The sequence below is a fragment of the Heptranchias perlo genome, chromosome 10, assembly GCF_035084215.1.
Source record: "Heptranchias perlo isolate sHepPer1 chromosome 10, sHepPer1.hap1, whole genome shotgun sequence".
NCBI classification, from domain to species: domain Eukaryota; kingdom Metazoa; phylum Chordata; class Chondrichthyes; order Hexanchiformes; family Hexanchidae; genus Heptranchias; species Heptranchias perlo.
In genome coordinates, this window is record NC_090334.1 from 1,669,844 (window position 1) to 1,685,885 (window position 16,042).

The 16,042-nt window shown below is 48.3% G+C and overlaps 1 protein-coding gene across 2 annotated transcripts in view; it reads right to left on the bottom strand.

The window, feature by feature from the left end:
* mideasb (mitotic deacetylase associated SANT domain protein b) overlaps positions 1 to 16,042 on the bottom strand; it is a 71,624-nt gene that overhangs the window by 24,237 nt on the left and 31,345 nt on the right. For both annotated transcript variants that reach the window (XM_067991105.1, XM_067991106.1), the window contains exons 2-6: positions 11,189 to 13,246; positions 8,696 to 9,007; positions 4,330 to 4,669; positions 2,320 to 2,386; positions 1,071 to 1,204 (exon numbers count right to left, since the gene is read on the bottom strand). In XM_067991105.1, the coding sequence (XP_067847206.1) occupies positions 1,071 to 1,204; positions 2,320 to 2,386; positions 4,330 to 4,669; positions 8,696 to 9,007; positions 11,189 to 12,964 (2,629 nt within the window). In that variant the 5' untranslated portion in view covers positions 12,965 to 13,246. The remainder of the gene's footprint in view (positions 1 to 1,070; positions 1,205 to 2,319; positions 2,387 to 4,329; positions 4,670 to 8,695; positions 9,008 to 11,188; positions 13,247 to 16,042) is intronic.

Genomic DNA, 16,042 nt, shown 5'->3' on the forward strand with positions numbered 1-16,042 from the left:
GGGAGGGGAGTTACAGGATACAATTGATTATTGCAGTGAGGGGAGGGTAGTTACAGGATACAATTGATTGTCGCAGTGAGGGGAGGGGAGTTACAGGATACAATTGATTATTGCAGTGAGGGGAGGGTAGTTACAGGATACAATTGATTATTGCAGTGAGGGGAGGGGAGTTACAGGATACAATTGATTGTCGCAGTGAGGGGAGGGGAGTTACAGGATACAATTGATTATTGCAGTGAGGGGAGGGTAGTTACAGGATACAATTGATTGTCGCAGTGAGGGGAGGGGAGTTACAGGATACAATTGATTATTGCAGTGAGGGGAGGGTAGTTACAGGATACAATTGATTGTCGCAGTGAGGGGAGGGGAGTTACAGGATACAATTGATTATTGCAGTGAGGGGAGGGGAGTTACAGGATACAATTGATTGTCGCAGTGAGGGGAGGGGAGTTACAGGATACAATTGATTATTGCAGTGAGGGGAGGGTAGTTACAGGATACAATTGATTGTCGCAGTGAGGGGAGGGGAGTTACAGAATACAATTGATTGTCGCAGTGAGGGGAGGGTAGTTACAGAATACAATTGATTATTGCAGTGAGGGGAGGGGAGTTACAGGATACAATTGATTGTCGCAGTGAGGGGAGGGTAGTTACAGGATACAATTGATTGTCGCAGTGAGGGGAGGGTAGTTACAGAATACAATTGATTATTGCAGTGAGGGGAGGGTAGTTACAGAATACAATTGATTATTGCAGTGAGGGGAGGGTAGTTACAGAATACAATTGATTATTGCAGTGAGGGGAGGGTAGTTACAGAATACAATTGATTATTGCAGTGAGGGGAGGGGAGTTACAGGATACAATTGATTATTGCAGTGAGGGGAGGGTCGTTACAGGATACAAACTATGTGCATAAAATCAATCCGAGTCACTTACAGCAATGATTGACGGGGGAATTACCCAATCACCTCCATTCTGGCCGGGACTTGAGGTGTCACTATATGCAGCCATTTAATAAATAGTGGGGTTTATTTTTAAGTCTACTCGGTAAATTCTACACACATTCTCACCTCTCTGTTGGTTGGTTTTAAGGTCCTCACAGGGTTTGAATACCAGATCAGCATGGTCGACATCTGACGCCGCCAAGGAACGGTCACGCAGCCCAGGTATTTCAGCCTGGAACTGTGGGCCAATGTTAATCCGCCTGAGGAGAAACGGGGCGCAAAAAGCTTTAAAGCAGCAAGACTTCCCCCCCCGCTCCCCCCCCCCGACTTAACTCAGAGCAAACGCTGAAAGATTTCAAATCCTGATAATTAGACAACCTGCCAGGAATTTTCTTTTTAAATGGTGAGATTTAACAGAGCATGGGATTGAAGGGTTTGTATTATAAATTGAATTCCATAGATGCTTTGAGAAAGAAAATACATTTGCTCCCTAGGTACTTTACACGGAAACAGGAGGCCATTCAGCCCCTCGGGCCTGTTCCGCTATTCAATTAGATCATGGCTGATCTGCATCTGAACTCCATTTCCCCGCCAATGTTCCGTATCCCTAAATTCTATCAATCTCAATCTTGAAAATGTCAATTGACCCCCAGTCTCAACAGCCTTTTCGGGAGTGAGTTCCAGATTTCCACTCCCCTTTGTGTGAAGAAGTGCTTCCTGACATCACCCCTGAACAACCTAGCTCTAATTTTAAAGTTATGCCTCCTTGATCTGGATTCACCTACCAGAGGAAAGAGTCTCTCCATATCTACCCTATCAACTCTTTTTATCATTAAAGGCATCAACAGGGCCTCGGTGGTGAGGTTATCAGTACAAGCTACAAGACTGAAGAATTAAAATAGTCGTGGGCAATGTTACTCCCTCAATCATCTCCCCTCCTTTCCCAAAGGTGCTGCCAGTTTCTGGGGTTCTCTCTCTCTCTCTCTCCACCCCCTCTCCCTCCCTTCCTTCCCTCTCTCTCTCTCTCTCTCTCTCTTTCCCCCTCCAGTGGCCATCTCTCACGTAAGCCTAGATGGCGAGCACTGGCTGGCTATTTGACCACGGGCGGGTATCCGGGCCAAGTTTGATCCTGTCCCCACCCGATACCTATACGTGCATATTTGCACAGGGGTGGGGGCCTGCTCCCCTCCCAAGGGGCACTGAGGCCAAGCTGTAGCTCGGCCTCCACCGTCCAAGCTGAGGTGGGCAGAGCCGGCACCTTCTGGCTTGCAGCTGCTTGTACGATCGGTGGAAGGGACGTTCGCTTGTTCTGACGACATCCCGTGCCACACTTCAGCAGGGACCTTGCCCGTGTGTAATTTTTATGGTTACTTACGGTTCAATGCTTGCCGGAGTTGCTTCGCCTATGAAGGAGAGAACCGGGGGAGGGGTATCGGCACTGTCTAGAAAAGAGAGAAAATATTACAAGTGTCACAACCACATTAAAGGCTCAGAGCTGAAAGTCATAGCTTCTCAATGACCGGGGGAAACTACATACTGAACCTTACAACCCTCTTCGTCTTATATGGACTGCGCTTGACTTACAACAACTTGCATTTATATAGTGCCTTTAACTTAGTAAAACTTCCCTCAGTGCTTTATCGGTTAGAACAGCTCAATAAGTCTGGAGAAGGGCCCTAAATACTGGTCAGGTTGCCAAATGAGGGGGTCTGAGAGCAGCGGGGGAGAGGGCAGTGGGTCGGGAGTCCGCTCATTTGTGCTCGCGCCTTGTACTGAGTCCTCGGCCTCGCCCTTGGGGTCAAATGCCAAGTGATATAGACCAAGCAGATACACGCAGGGTGGGGAAAAGAGAGAGAGAGAAAAAGAGGGAAAATGGGAAAAAGAGGGACAGAGAGACAGGGAAAGAGAAAGAGAGCTTTCAAACCCAGCACAGGCACGATGGGTCAAATGGCCTTCTCCTATACTGTACCTACTAGGATATGATGCAGGGGAAGAGGGAGGGGCAGGGGGGAGAGAGAGAAAAAAGAGAGAGAATAGGGAAAAGAGAGACAGAGAGGGCTGAAAGGTGGCAAATGGAATTCAATCTGGAGAAGTGTGAGGTAATGTATTTGGGGAGGGCAAACAAGGCAAGGGAATATACAATAAATGGGAGGATACGGAGAGGTGTAGAGGAAGTGAGGGACCTTGGAGTGCATGTCCACAGATCCCTGAAGGTAGCAGGACAGGTAGATAAGGTGGTTAAGAAGGCATACGGGATACTTTCCTTTATTAGCCGAGGTATAGAATATAAGAGCAGGGATGTTATGCTGGAACTGTATAAAACACTAGTTAGGCCACAGCTTGAGTACTGTGTACAGTTCTGGTCACCACATTACAGGAAAGATGTGATTGCACTCGAGAGTGTACAGAGGAGATTTACGAGGATGTTGCCAGGACTGGAGAATTTTAGCTATGAGGAGAGATTGGATAGGCTGGGGTTGTTTTCTTTGGGACTGAGGAGGCTGAGGGGAGATTTAATTGAGGTGTACAAAATTATGACTGGACTAGATAGAGTGGACAGGGAGGACCTATTTCCATTAGCAGAGAGGCCAATGACCAAGGGGCATAGATTTAATTGGTAGAAGGATTAGAGGGGAGCTGAGGAAAAATCTTTTCACCCAGAGGGTGGTGGGGGTCTGGAACTCACTGCCTGAGAGGGTGGGAGAGGCAGAAACCCTCAACTCATTTAAAAAATACTTGGATGTGCACCTAAAGTGCTGTAACCTACAGGGCTACCGACCAAGTGCGGGAAAGTGGGATTAAGCTGGATGGCTCTTTTCCGGCCGGCAGACACGATGGGCCGAATGGCCTCCTTCTGTGCCGTAAATTTCTATGATTCTATGAAAAAGAGAGAGATGAAGAGAAAAAATTTGCAGTGCTTAGAGGAAAGAGCGGGGAATGGGACTAACCGGATTGCTCTTGCAAAGAGCCGGCACAGGCTCGATGGGCCAAATGGGCTCCTTCTGATCCGGCAATAGATTGTCTGACCACTCTAGGGTGTGATGTATCGGGAGGTCCTGAGCGTGAATGGCGCTGTATAAATTTCTTTCTTTCAATGGCCAGACCTGTAACCACCGGTTCATCCCACTCCCTCCACACACACTATTCCATTTCAGATCGACATAACCCGATAATGCAATTGTACTGCTGGGCGTGTGCGTGTTTGTTTTTGCAGCCGTGATATAAAAATCCCACACACTCCTCACGGTACGTCACAGTGCTAACACCGTCACTGATGAGGAGAACTATTCACTTGTTTTGAAATGGGAGGTTCATCGTGTCGAATATCTATACCACTGGTGGGGGGGGCGGAGAAAAAAAAAAGTCAACTGAACAAAAGACTCACTTGATCGGCTTAAAGAGGTTTTGGGTGTAGTCCTTGGGGTGACTGGTTGGGACGAGTTGTTTGTGGCTGAGAGGAAGGCATTAAAGTAGAGGCCCGTGCCCTCCCTCATGGGGCTGAGGATGGGGGGAGGGGTGTAGGGCGGTGGTTGGAAGTTCCTGTCCATGGGGTGCTCCAGGAGCCTGACGGGCGAGCGCAGGTTGCTCTGGTAGAGGGCGCCGGGTGGGTAAGTGATGACGGAGACATGATTGAGGGTCTTGGGCGGAATGAAGAGAGGCTCCGGCCTGGGGCGTCGTCTCAGTTTGGCCGTCAGGTTCGCCTGACCGCTGGAGCTTTCTTCCACCTGCAAAAAAAACACACCAAATTTTATTTAGACACACAAAAGATTGTCCAGTGAAACCTGTAAATTACAGACACCTCAGGGACTGGCATCAACTGTCCTTTTTTTGCAGGTGTCCTTATTTTCAAAATGGTCATTATACGTACTGTAAAAATTCTCAGTAGAATGAGGAGTTCTTCACCCAGCATCCATAGCGGCAGAGAAACCGCTCCATCCCTGGGATCGAGCTGTGCGGATATTCAATCCCAGAGAAACCGCTCTATCCCTGGGATCGAGCTGTGCGCGTATTCAATCCCAGAGAAACCGCTCTATCCCTGGGATCGAGCTGTGCGGATATTCAATCCCAGAGAAACCGCTCCATCCCTGGGATCGAGCTGTGCGCGTATTCAATCCCAGAGAAACCGCTCTATCCCTGGGATCGAGCTGTGCGGATATTCAATCCCAGAGAAACCGCTCCATCCCTGGGATCGAGCTGTGCGGATATTCAATCCCAGAGAAACCGCTCCATCCCTGGGATCGAGCTGTGCGGATATTCAATCCCAGAGAAACCGCTCTATCCGTGGGATCGAGCTGTGCGGATATTCAATCCCAGAGAAACCGCTCCATCCCTGGGATCGAGCTGTGCGGATATTCAATCCCAGAGAAACCGCTCCATCCCTGGGATCGAGCTGTGCGGGTATTCAATCCCAGAGAAACCGCTCCATCCCTGGGATCGAGCTGTGCGCGTATTCAATCCCAGAGAAACCGCTCCATCCCTGGGATCGAGCTGTGCGCGTATTCAATCCCAGAGAAACCGCTCCATCCCTGGGATCGAGCTGTGCGCGTATTCAATCCCAGAGAAACCGCTCTAACCCTGGGATCGAGCTGTGCGCGTATTCAATCCCAGAGAAACCGCTCCAACCCTGGGATCGAGCTGTGCGGATATTCAATCCCGGAGAAACCGCTCTATCCCTGGGATCGAGCTGTGCGCGTATTCAATCCCAGAGAAACCGCTCTATCCGTGGGATCGAGCTGTGCGGATATTCAATCCCTGAGAAACCGCTCTAACCCTGGGATCGAGCTGTGCGGATATTCAATCCCAGAGAAACCGCTCTAACCCTGGGATCGAGCTGTGCGGATATTCAATCCCAGAGAAACCGCTCTATCCCTGGGATCGAGCTGTGCACGTATTCAATCCCGGAGAAACCGCTCTATCCCTGGGATCGAGCTGTGCGGATATTCAATCCCGGAGAAACCGCTCTATCCCTGGGATCGAGCTGTGCGGATATTCAATCCCGGAGAAACCGCTCCAACCCTGGGATCGAGCTGTGCGGATATTCAATCCCGGAGAAACCGCTCCATCCCTGGGATCGAGCTGTGCGGATATTCAATCCCGGAGAAACCGCTCCATCCCTGGGATCGAGCTGTGCGGATATTCAATCCCGGAGAAACCGCTCCATCCCTGGGATCGAGCTGTGCGGATATTCAATCCCGGAGAAACCGCTCCATCCCTGGGATCGAGCTGTGCGGATATTCAATCCCGGAGAAACCGCTCCATCCCTGGGATCGAGCTGTGCGGATATTCAATCCCGGAGAAACCGCTCCATCCCTGGGATCGAGCTGTGCGGATATTCAATCCCGGAGAAACCGCTCCATCCCTGGGATCGAGCTGTGCGGATATTCAATCCCGGAGAAACCGCTCCATCCCTGGGATCGAGCTGTGCGGATATTCAATCCCAGAGACAGAACGGTTTCTCTGCCTCTATGCATGCTGGGTAGAGAGTTCCCCATTCCCCAAAAGCCGTTTCTTTCACAAAACCCAATGCTGCCTCGCGCTGACTGTGATACACTGACCTCACGAGAATTTGGGGAAGGCAGCAAGCTGCAAGGAGAAGCGCCAATGATCCCAATTCAGTGAAACTTCCAGATACAACAGTTTTGCAACAGTCTATTCAAGGGTTTGGAGCATTGAAAGCTGTCCATAGTTGGTAATTTGCGAGTGTCCGTGGTTTCAGAGTGCCTCTTGTATATTTTACCATTCAAGTTATTTACGTCTCTCATTAAGTGTCCGTTTATACAGGTTTCACTGTACTTACTCCCTGCAGTGTGGCCCTGACTGTAACTGAGCCATAGGCTTGTATTCCCTCGAGTATAGAAGATTAAGAGCTGATCTAATCGAGGTGTTTAAGATGATTAAAGGATTTGATAGGGTAGATGGAGAGAAACTATTTCCTCTGGTGGGAGAGTCCAGAACAAGGGGGCATAATCTTAAAATTAGAGCCAGGCCGTTCAGGGGTGAAATCAGGAAGCACTTCTTCACACAAAGGGGAGTGGAAATCTGGAACACTCTCCCCAAAAAAGCTGTTGAGGCGGGGGGTCAATTGAAAATTTGAAGACTGAGATTGACAGATTTTTGTTGGGTAAGGGTATTAAGGATTATGGAACCAAGGCGGGTACATGGAGTTGAGGTGTAGATCAGCCATGATCTAATGAATGATGGAACAGGCTTGAGGGGCTGAATGGCCTCCTCCTGTTCCTATGTACCTGGAACCCAAGCAATCCCAACTTAAATCTTCAGTCAGTGTTGAGTTAGCTGATCACAGCTAGGACAGGAGCACAAGAGCTATAATTGACCCCAGTGCCCTTGAGTTAAGGAGTGTGTGTAAGGTGGTGGGGGGGGGGGGGGGGGGGGAAATCAGGGGCAGGGATACCACAGTGACCCTCTACTGGAAAGTGTACCTTGAACAAGCCAAAGAAAGGATAGGAACAGGCTCAAATGTGACACCCCCCCCACGTAGAATTAGCTGACTGACGCTCATCGTCTAGGCTTCCACATAGAAAGTGGCTACAGAAACAAGATACTGGAGTGTGCCTGAAGCCTGTGAACTGACTCTGGACAGAGTGGTGTAGTGGTTCTGTTACTAGACTAGAGGCCTGGACTAATAATCCAGAAGAACAGGAGTTCAAATCCCACATATTAAAAGAAAATAGAAATAAGGAACTGACCATGAAATTGTTGGATTGTCAGAAAAAAAACAACTGTTTCACTAATGTCCTTTAGGGAAGGAAACCTGCCGTCCTTACCCGGTCTGACTCCAGTCTCACACCAATGTGTCTTAACTGCCCTCTGAAGTGGCCAAACAAGCCACTCAGTTGTATTGGCCCATCACCACCTTATTGGGGCAACTAGGGATGGGCAATAAATGCCGGCCTTGCCAGCGATACCCACGTGACCTGCAAAGAGAACATGGTTGATAGGCAGAGTAGACTATTTTTCAACCTATTACTTTCTAACGCTCTAACAAGCATTTACCAGTTCTCACTCTGCTGACAAGGCTGTACAAGACTCGTCCACCAGTATTCTCTTCAGGTTAGACATTGAAAGGGTTCATCCAAAACCCAGCATAGGGTCAAGTGAAGTAGATTGTGCCTTCACTGAAAAGATTAGCATGGAGGAAAAGGGTTGCCTAAATGATTCTAAAGCTTGTAATCACTTCTGTAACATCGCCCGTCTCAGCTCATCTGATGCTGAAACCCTCATCCATGCTCTCCTGGCCGGCCTCCCATCTTCCACCCTCCGTAAACTTTAGCTCATCCAAAACTCTGCTGCCCGTATCCTAACTCACACCACGTCCTGTTCACCCATCACCCCCCCGTGCTCCCGGTCCAGCAACACCTCGATTTTTAAAATTCCCATCCTTGTTTTCAAATCCCTCCACAGACTCCCCACCCCCCCCCCCCTCCCCCCTCCCTATCCTTGTAACCTCCTCCAGCCCTACAACCCTCCGAGATCTCTGCGCTCCTCCAATTCTGTCCTCTTGTGCATCCCCGATTTTACCATTGGCAGCTGTGGCTTCAGCTGCCTAGGTCCTAAATTCTGGAATCCCCTCCCTAAACCTCTCCGCCTCTCTACCTCTTTCCTCCTTTAAGACGCTCAAAACCTTGGTATCAAATTTTGTTTCATTACGCCCCCGTGAAGCGCCTTGGGACATTTTTAATACATTAAAAGGTGCTATATAAATGCAAGTTGTTGCTGTAAAGGGATGTCACCTGGACTGAGGGTTCTGCTCCTGAGCCTCTACTCGATCTACGCTTGCGGATTGTTAATAGGGGTGGACTCAGCTCGAATGGACCTCTTTCACTTGACGAGCTCGTCTGGGATTCCCCATCCCCTTTCTTGTCAGTGTCTGTTGTAACAGAGTCCATCTTTCTGACTGGCACTGATACGGGTATAACAAGTGGCATCAGGCAGCCATCATCAAGCCGACCCCTGGTTGGTGCAGATTCCGCTGTGACCCTGGTAACTTTCGAGTGCCCAGCAGTCCTTCTCTTCCACTCTTCTTGGGAATCATTTTCCCGAGCCTGAAAGAAAACAACAGCATTTGATTCACATCTTCCCTTCTCAAAAACGCCGTGAAGAAAAGACTTGCATTGAATTACATAGAAATTACAGCATAGAAACAGGGGGGGGGGGGGGGGGAGAAAGAGGAGAATCTTTTTATCTTTATGCAGCTAGTTGTTCTGACCTGAAATGCACTACCTGAAAAGCAGATTCAATAGTAACTTTCAAAAAGGAATTGGATAAATATTTGAAAAAGAAAAATTTGCAGAGCTATGGGGAAAGAGCAGGGGAGTGGGATTAATTGGATAGTGTGCAGTATGATATTTGTATGCTGTACCTTTGATTGTAGGACAGGATATTGGAACTTACGATTTAGGGCACAGATGTGCCTATACATCATTACATATTTTAATCTTCAAAGAAATTTGCATTTGGTCCCTTGGGGGTTCAAAGATGCAAGATGGGTCATAAAGGATGGTGTCTGCATTGACCATTGGTTTGGGTCACTGTCCATGTTAGGCTTTGAATTCACTGTAAAATGCTTTGGGATGGCCTGAGGTCATGAAAGGCGCTATATAAATGCAAGTTCTTTCTTTTTTAGTTGTGGACCTGCAGGCAGCCATTTTGGAAGCTGGCCAAAAGGAGAAGGAATGGCCTCACCATCGATGCCTGCTTATCTTACTTACTGGTGGCAGTGCCGTACACTGCTAACTTCACAATAGTGCAATACCCCACCCCCACACACTACTGCCCTCTCCAGAACAAACATGTGGCTGATGCAGCCAAGGGTCATCTCTCCATCCACAAAGATGCTCAGCCTTCTGCTCCCCAGTGAGGTATTTGAGGAGGCTCATCGGGCATGCGCCCCTGCCCAACCCACCCCCCCACCAAGACAAGAGGGGGGAATAAGCTGTGGTTCAGTGGGTATCACTCTCGCCTCTGAGTCAGAAGATCGTGGGTTCAAGTCCCACTCCAGAGACTTAAGCATAAAATCTAGGCCGACACTCCCAGTGCCAGTACCGAGGCCCCATCTGTCCTCTCAGATGGATGTGAAACATCCCATGGCACTATTTGAAGAGCAGGGTCCTGGCCAATACAGTATTTATCCATCAACCAGCATCACCAAAAACAGATTATCTGGTCATTGTTTTTACAATCCATGTTCTGTCACAAGTTAGAGAATTTTACAGCATAGAAATAGGACATTCGGCCCAACAGGTCTATGCTGGTGTTTATCCTCCTCTCACCCGATCAGCATATCCTTCTATTCCTTCGCCCCTCACGTACCTATCTAGCTTTCCCTTAAATGCATCTATGTTATTCACCTCAACTACTCCACGTGGTATAAAGTTCCACATTACGTTTGTGGGAACTTGCTGTGTGCAAATTGGCTCCTGTGTTTCCTATATTACAACAGCGACTACACTTCGAAAAGTATTTCAACGGCTGTAAAGCACTTTGGGACATCCTGAGGTCGTGAAAGACGCTATAAAAATGCAAGTTTTTCTTTTTTTTTTAAACAAAGTCTTTCAAGCAACAGCAACCCAAAACGAGAAGCGCCAGGAGTTAGGCAAGACCAAATGAATCCCGGGAGCAAAATTGTTTCATCCCTTGAACATGCATTGTTCCCAATGGTTGATAAAGCAAGAGAGCTATCAATGTAAAAATATACAGCCAAAAAGTACAATGGCTCACCAAGATATGTATCTGAACGTAAACTCTTAAACAGAATGTACAGCACAGAAACAGGCCTTTCAGCCCAAACGAGGCCCCATCTGCCCTCTCAGGTCGATGTAAAAGATCCCATGGCACTATTCGAAGAAGAGCAGGGGAGTTCTCCCCGGTGTCCTGGCCAATATTTATCCCTCAACCAACATCACTAAAACAGATTATCTGGTCATTATCTCATTGCTGTTTGTGGGATCTTGCTGTGCACAAAATTGTCTGCTACGTTTCCTACATTACAGCAGTGACTACACTGCAAAAGTACTTAATTGGCTGTAAATCTCTTAGGTCGTGAAAGCTGCTACACAAATGCAGGTTCTTTCTTTCTATGTAGCTCAAGGGGTAATGATGAGGAGGTGTCACTGGGTTTTCAAAGCTTACAGATTATAGGAGCAAAGGGAAGACAGAGCTACAGCTTTAAAGTGCTGGGAAAGATTGAGAAGGAGACAGTGCGTTCAGCAATGGATAAAACTTACCTCAACTGAGGAGTTCCAGTTGGACAGGGGTTCCGTGGAAGCTTGTTGTGGTTGCGGTCCATTAGTTTCATCAGAAGTTCTCTCTTTTCTTGTTGTGTTTTGTATAACGCTATCAGCTGCCCCCTCAACTTCTGAGGCAGTTTCCTGGGCAGGAACCTGGGCGGGCTTTCTACTGTCTTGAGACAGGTGGGTTTTGTCGTGTTCTCTCTGACTCCACTTGTCCTTCTCATTTGCCTGTGCGTGCCCCTGCACGTTCTTTGACTGAAGTGAATCCACCTCGAACAGTTTGAGCGGGTTACGTTCGCAATGATTCGGTGGCACGTTCAACAGCTTCTGGAGCTCCGGCCCATAGGCTTGCGGCCAGCGCTGGCTGACATTCTCCATGGTGCCCGATGCCTTCCCACATCTCTGCACCTCAAACGGGGAAATCATGTTCCTTTCCTTAAAGGAGCATCGCACCCGCTTTACTAAGGGCGATTGAAACTCGGTCGCCATCGGAAGTGAAGGACGTTCCTGTTTGTGGCCGACCGTGGACCTCTGAAGACCTTTGCTGACCTGAGCCTCAGAAGGTTGTTGGAACTGAGGTGGCGCTGAAGCTATCTGGTGTGTCGGTGCATCTGGCCCTTGGCTTGTCTGAACCCGTTGGAGACCAAGAGACTGAGGTGGCTGTTGGTGAGGGAAGAACTGCTGGAATATGTGTTGTTGGCACGAGCTTTGTGCTTGATGACTATAGAGGGGAAGGAGCGATGGCTGGTGAGCTTGATGGAACATGTTTAATACTGAGTTTGGGGGCAGGTCTTGCTTTTGACTCTGGCCATATGGAAACTGGAAGAACTGATGGTGAGGCAAAGCTTCATTACTTTGTTGCTGTTGATGTTCCTGGTGTTGTTGATGTAGCAGTTGGGTCTGCTGGTGTTGCAGTTGGTTCTGTTGGGGTTGATGCTGCAGTTGGGTCTGCTGGTGTTGCAGTTGGTTCTGCTGGGGTTGATGCTGCAGTTGGTTCTGCTGGTGTTGCTGCTGGGGTTGATGCTGCAGTTGAGTCTGCTGGTGTTGCTGCTGTTGGTTCTGATGGTGCTGCAGTTGGCTCTGCTGGTGTTGATGTTGATGTTGATGTTGCTGTTGGCGTTGGTGCTGCAGTTGTTGTTGTTTCTGTAGCTCAGCGAGTGACAGGACCCGTTGCTTGACCATGGCCTGTTTCTTTGCCAATTGGGCCTTCTCGGCTATCTGTTTTATTGCATCCCCGAATAAGTCCAGCTGAGACACACTGACTGCGTTCTCCTGCTGCCTTTGGAGAGATTGGTGTGACAGTTGGACTGTGACACCTTGCTTCGAGAGAGTCTGCGGGAAGGTACCCGGGATATTGGGATCAACGATGCTCACAGCCCCGGCATTGGCACTGAACGAGGTGGCACTTTGAGGCCATGAGCCACCCTGACCGGCTGGCTGCCAGCTGAGCCCACCCTTGGTGGGCAAGCAGTCCATCAAAATGGAGGCGGCCCAGTTTGGGGGCACGGTGCCATCTGTGGCCGTACCTCTCTCTTGCCCCGTTCCCGCATTGGTGACAGACTGGCACTGCCCCCCGCTGGGAGGGGCCTCGGGTCCCATGGGGGGCTGTGGGTTGACTAGGCCGCCCGAGGACTCAGCTTCGCCACGCAGCATTCCGTTCTTCCTTTGGCGATTCGGCCCTGGTCGAATAGCGCCGGTCCTCTCGGCGAAGAATGAGATCTGCTTGCCTCTCCGCTTGGCTGAGCTCTTGCCCGGGGCCTGGACATTCATGTTTAGAGCAGCATCTAAGTGAGTGATCAATCTCTCGGCTCTTGTCTTGACTTTTTGGTGTACCCCCGCCACCCCTTTCACTTTCAAACTCCTCTCTTGGAAGAGCCACAGTGTCTCCGGTCTAAAAATAAGGTGTCAGAAGGCCAGGAATGAATCATGGATGTCCGCTCACCAATATATCAAATGACTGCACCACCAACAAGCCTAGCTGTTGTGCGAAGTCGACGCAGGTAATTTTACACTCGCTTTTTACATGCAGAGGCCCAGAGCGATTGTACCAACCTGGAAGAACAATGGAGGTCAAATATTAGCAATAATCATAATCATCAGCTTCATCCGACTCTTTATGAAGGAAAAGGGACACTCTTATTGACCGAAAAATGAATACCGATTGGCCAAAGCCATGGTCCTATCAACACTGCAAACCTGTCAGTGATCTGTGACATTTTAAACACACAAGAACCATCCTCTTTCATAATCCTTTCCAAATTATAAGCCACATGACCCTGCAACACTTGCGTGACATTGCTTCACGCACTCAGATCACTGCTCCTTTTTGCCGCTGCAGCACACCCAATCCCTGCCCCGCTGTCACAAAATATACAATACAAAAACATCTCTGGTTTAAAGCTCCTCTCTCGGTATTGAAATGTGTTTGCTTTCAGGCAGCCTGTGCAGTTAGCCTCGGGAGGCCTGAGCCTCGCTCTAAAGTTCAGCCCGTCGAGAGCCAAAACAACAACTGTTCCTCCTTAACGTGCTCATTAAAGCCGGCAGATGGAAAAGGTTTCCGAGAGGCTGGTATTGCTCGTGTGATTGCTCTGGCCTGTCACTGCATGTACTCCAGTCCTCTGGAATGTTACGCAATGCCAGAGTACTGATGTAATATTTTAGAAAGTAATTCTAAACATAAAAACTAACACACGCACACTTCGACCAAAGCAAAGAGTTTGGATTGCGCTTGTTTTTTTAAAAAATAAAAATGCAGGACAAGTCAGTCAGTGTAGCTGTAACTCTACGGCATGATTTGGAAACCCAGGTTTGAGTTGTATGCAGACGGTCATTTGCATTCGGCTTTCCTTCAGAGGATAAGAGACAAGTCCGTTCGTGCCGGCCACGGGAAGGAAGGGGAGGGAGTTGGTCATTGGGACAGAGGGATTCCCTTGTTCTGTCCACTGAGCTCCACTCAGTCAGTCAGCCAACCAACCAACACTTAGCTATCAATTAATGATATCTGCAGTTTAACTCTCGGTTAAGAGAAGAAAGACTTGCATTTCTATAGTGCTTTTTACAACCTCAGGACATCCCAAAGTGCTTTGTAGCCAATTAAGTACTTTTGAAGTGTAGTCCCTGTTGTAATGTCGGAAACGCGCACAGCAAGGTCCCACAAATAGCAATGTGACAGTGACATAATCTGTTTTAGTGATGTTGGTTGAGGGATAAATATTGGGCAGGACAATAAACTCCCCTGCTCTTCTTCAAATAGTGCCATGGGATCTTTTAGGTCCACCCGAGAGGGCAGACAGAATCTCAGTTTAACATCTCATCCAAAAGACGGCACCTCAGACAGTGCGGCACTCCTTCAGTCCTGCACTGGGAGGGTTGGTCTAGATTATGTGCTCAAGTCTCTGGAGTGGGATTTGAACGCGCAACCTTCTGACTCAGAGGCGAGAGTGATACCCACAGCCACGGCTGACACCCCCATCTGTAGAGAAGAGAAAACTCTTGGTTAATAGTACGTGCAGTGCAGAGTTTAATTCTCAGTTAATGGTATGTGTAGTTTAGTTCTTGGTTAACAGTATCTGCAGTGTGGAATTTAACTCCCATACAGACATCTGTTTTACTGCTGAAAATACTGGAGAATTTGCTGGAAAAGCATATACCGAAATTAACTTAAAAATTGCACTCCCTTATTTCAGCATAAACTAGACTGCAATGTTCATTATTGCTACAATAACCAATAACTCTGTGGGTTGATGGCTCAGAGACTTGTGGTTAGTACACGGTCAGTCAGAACAAACATCACAAACAGATTATCTGGTCATTATCACATCGCTGGGATCTTGCTGTGCGCAAATTGGCAAATTGAGTTTCCTACATTGCAACAATGACTTTACTTCAAAAAGTACTTAATTGGCCGTAAAGCGCTTTGGGATGTCCTGAGGTTGTGAAAGCTCCTACATAAATGCAAGTCTGTCTTTCTTCTTCTAAAGTGTAGACAGAGAAAGGTCCAGGCTGTGATTTTGGGGGAGCTGGTGCCTGGTTCAGGAACAGCTGGAGGCTGTACTCACAAGTAGCAGCTTTTACAATATGTTCAGGCTGTCCTATCGCTGCCAACATTTTCACCGGAATACAAACAACACTCTTGACCAGGAACATGCTTCACGCACACTTCTGATCAATGTTTTATGCAATATTCTTTTGGGAGACCTCTCACAAAAAGGACGATGATAGACGGGCCCTTGGTGAAACAAGAGGACTTCCACCAGCGAGCGGACATCCCTGATAAAGGAGCTGTTATCACAAAATAAGAGCCGTCACGTGGTCCATTTTAGTTAATTCATCTAGAAAAGCCTACTACACTCTCCCAACACAGCATCCGTCCATTCCCAAATGATTCCAGGATTTTGCACTAATTCACCCAAAAATCCATTCTGCTCACAGATGTGAAAAAAACTTCCTGAAGTGAGGTTTTTGATTTCTGCCCGTTTGACCCCGTGACCCTTGGCCTACTGTCAGGGCATCGCTCAAAAATAGTGCTGCACCTGGGCCTTGTGCTATATTCCACGGAACCTGTATAATTTCTCACTAATGTATTTTGTCAGGATCACTGTGAAATCTCTACAAAGCCAAATAAACATCAAGGGCTAGAAATTGGGCCATCTAGCGCCCGTTGTTTCAGCAAGACGCGGCCTCCCTAAGTACCAAAGTGGTGTCTTGGCTGTGCATGCATCTAGTGTGACATGTGCCGGACGCCATCTTGGTATAGGTATTAGCGCATGCGCAAATAATGAACGCCGGCAGCATGTGAAGTAAGGAGAAAATGGATACAATCAGTGTGCAACGCTGTTTTAAAGTGAC